A 2,897-nucleotide genomic window follows, 5' to 3' on the forward strand; every position below is an offset into this window, starting at 1 on the left:
CGCCATCTTTCCGCCACGGCGCCGCTGCGAACGACTGCGCAGGGCCAGAGCGGCCCGGAAGTGACCCCCGAGAACATAGAGGACGCGGTGCGCGGGCGGGGTAGAGTGTCCCCTCGCGCTCTGCGGCAGCAGCGACCCCTGGCGGGCGGGGGCGGCGCTGAGGGCTGTTGGTGAGTGTGCGGGGATGGTCGCATCGTGTCAACCCTTCAAGGTGTTCAGGAATGCAGAGTCATGGTTGACAGACACGTTTCTTTGGGCCAATCCGATCTCTTTTATTAGATCCACTCATTTTTCTTGTTCTATTGGATTAGATCAAATAATGCTCATGGGTGCAGCCAATGCCAAGTCGGTTGTAGCATCGTGTCAACCCTTGTGTGATCAAAGTGTTCAGAAATGGACAGTCATGGTTGACAGACAAGTTTCGTTGGGTCATTTTGATCTTATTTTATTTTCTTAGATCAAATAATTGTCAAGTCAAATAATTTTATTAGATCAATAATTTAAGAAACGCCTGTATGATTGTCTTGCTGGGGTGATCTGACCCCAGCTGACTTCCTGCCGCTTGGGCAGGGGGCTGCACCAAATGATCTCGCAAAGCCCCTTCTATCCCTAATGTCTATGAAATCTATGAATTATTTTATTAGATCAAATTATATGATAAATAATTTGATACAAATTAATGTATTTTATTAGATCAAATAATTGATGTAGCATATGCCAAGCCCAAGTCACTCTCAGGGAGTCTGAACTGACTTTGGGGTTTGCTGTCAGCACTTTCCCCTGATGACTTGCCTCCAAATAAAGAATTTTTTTTGTTTGTAAAAATATATGTCTATACATCTATACTTTCTAGTCATCTTTCATCACATTTTCACACGCACCAAGAGGAAAACCATAAACCTGTTACAATATACGCACCTGCGGACCTGCACACCTGTGCAAAAGCCCACCAGCCTCCCAACCCCAAAACCACACTCCCTTAATCCCCACCCCAGTTACATGGTTGAAAGTCTCAGTTCATCCGTTGTCCGTGTTGCTGCCGCTGTCAATCCAGCTCCCACTGGTGGACCCACCGCTGCTGTTGCTGCTGCTTTCCTCCAATCCAGTTGTCTCGGCCTACTCTTTGCTGTTGCAGTCCTCTTCTCTGACTCAAAATAAAGAAATTTTTCAACTTTGATGACCCAGCTCTCACTCACTCACTGGCCCTTACAGTGATCAATATAAAGGAAATACAAATAAGACTTATTTGCCTACCTTTTTTCAGTGTGCAATAATTTGAGCTTCTAATACAATAATTTCATATTTAAGAGCTGGCAACACTGGCACCCATGCTCTGCAACCCTGAGGGGCCCAAGCTAGCAGTGAGGGTCTGAGCATCAAGGCTGGGGCTGGGGAGGGACTCTCTGGCTTTGAGCACCGTAGAGACAGGCACAGCTGGACCTTGGGAAGGGGGTGTTGAGCATCCCGGGCAGCACCACCATCTCTCTCCAGTGGCACAGAAATGAGAGGCTTCATAGTGTGCCTGAGGCAGCATCTTAAAATTCCTTGCAAGAGCAAAGCAGGGAAAATACAGTAAAAATAGTCAAAAGCCACTGCAGTGTTAGTCCTACAGCCATTATGACCCCCTGCGTGTCTCTTGTTCCAATTTCTAGAAGAAACTCTCACCTCCTTGAGTGCCTCCATGGGCCTCTGGGACTTCCTCATCAGTCATTTCTACACCTGGGTTCATGCGACTGTGCCTGAGTTCAGGGTTTTATCGAGAGCTGAAAATGGGCTGCCGGGCTGTGAAAGAACCATTCTGAGGAAGGCAAGGGTTTCTTAGGGTGATATCTTTTATTGGACCAACTGTGTTGTACTCCAGAGTTGCACATATGAAGTTGTGTGTGTTGGCTGGAGGATTGCAGATGATGAGTCTCCCCTACCTTGGAGATCTTTAAGAGGAGACGGGAGAAGCACCTGGCTGGAGTCATCTGACCCAGCGCTCTTTCCTGCCCAGGGCAGGGGGTCGGACTTGATGATCTACTGTACTGAGGTCCCTTCTGACCCTAAAAATCTATTTAATCTATGAGTCACCTTGGCCTGATGTTATGTTCCTATGTGTTGGTGGCAGCAACCCCTCAATTGGAGGATGTTCCCTACCACAACTCACTGATGAGTCTTGAGGTGACTTAAGAGTTCAAACCTTGAGCCACAGACCTGTCCACAGAAGTTGAAGATCTTTTTGCAGGGGAGAGTAGGCCACAGGCCAGGATTTCTCTCCTTTTCCTTCCTCCATTCTCTCTTCTCTGCTTCAAGGATGAGATGCTTTGCCTCAAAACAAGCTGCTGCTTGGTTGAGGTTGCGGCGCCACTGGAGTTGGTTGGTAGCCAACTCCTCCCAGGTTTTGACATTGCATCTGTTTTCTTGAGGTCTGCTTTCAATGTGTCATTGTAGTGTTTCCTGTGGCAACCACAAGATTTCAGGCCATATCTGGAGGATTGCAGATTCTGTGCAAGAAACACAGTCATACACAACTATATACAGCACAACTATGCAGAAGAAACTTGGAATAACAGTGACATATTCTTAAGCCTTTGCAAGGAACATAACATCATTCCAAGGGGACTCATCAGCTGCAGTCCTCTAGCTAACACACACAACTCTGTGTATGCAACACAACTATGAGAACTTCAAAGTACTACATAGTCGGTACAATAAAAGATATTGCCCTAAGAAATCCCTATCTCTCACATTTCTGGACCATCACAGAAACAACCTCACTGTTACACAATCCCAGGAAGAGCTGGCAGACAGCAACACTGCAAAAGAAAGGATAGTGTGCATAGTGGAACATCTAGACCATTAAAAAGGAGAGTGGGTCGTAACCAGCTGTGGAGTGGAGAAAAATTAGCAGAAAT

At 46.7% G+C, this 2,897-nt stretch overlaps 1 protein-coding gene across 1 annotated transcript in view; it reads right to left on the reverse strand.

Annotated features, from left to right (window-relative positions):
* DET1 (DET1, COP1 ubiquitin ligase partner) overlaps positions 1–1,711 on the reverse strand; it is a 19,228-nt gene extending 17,517 nt beyond the window's left edge. Inside the window, exons 1-2 of the mRNA XM_006028290.1 lie at positions 1,666–1,711; positions 919–934 (exon numbers count right to left, since the gene is read on the reverse strand). Of these exons, the coding sequence (XP_006028352.1) occupies positions 919–934; positions 1,666–1,711 (62 nt within the window). The remainder of the gene's footprint in view (positions 1–918; positions 935–1,665) is intronic.
* Between the last annotated feature and the right edge of the window lie 1,186 nt (positions 1,712–2,897).

The sequence above is a fragment of the Alligator sinensis genome, unplaced genomic scaffold (assembly GCF_000455745.1).
Source record: "Alligator sinensis unplaced genomic scaffold, ASM45574v1 scaffold874_1, whole genome shotgun sequence".
NCBI classification, from domain to species: domain Eukaryota; kingdom Metazoa; phylum Chordata; order Crocodylia; family Alligatoridae; genus Alligator; species Alligator sinensis.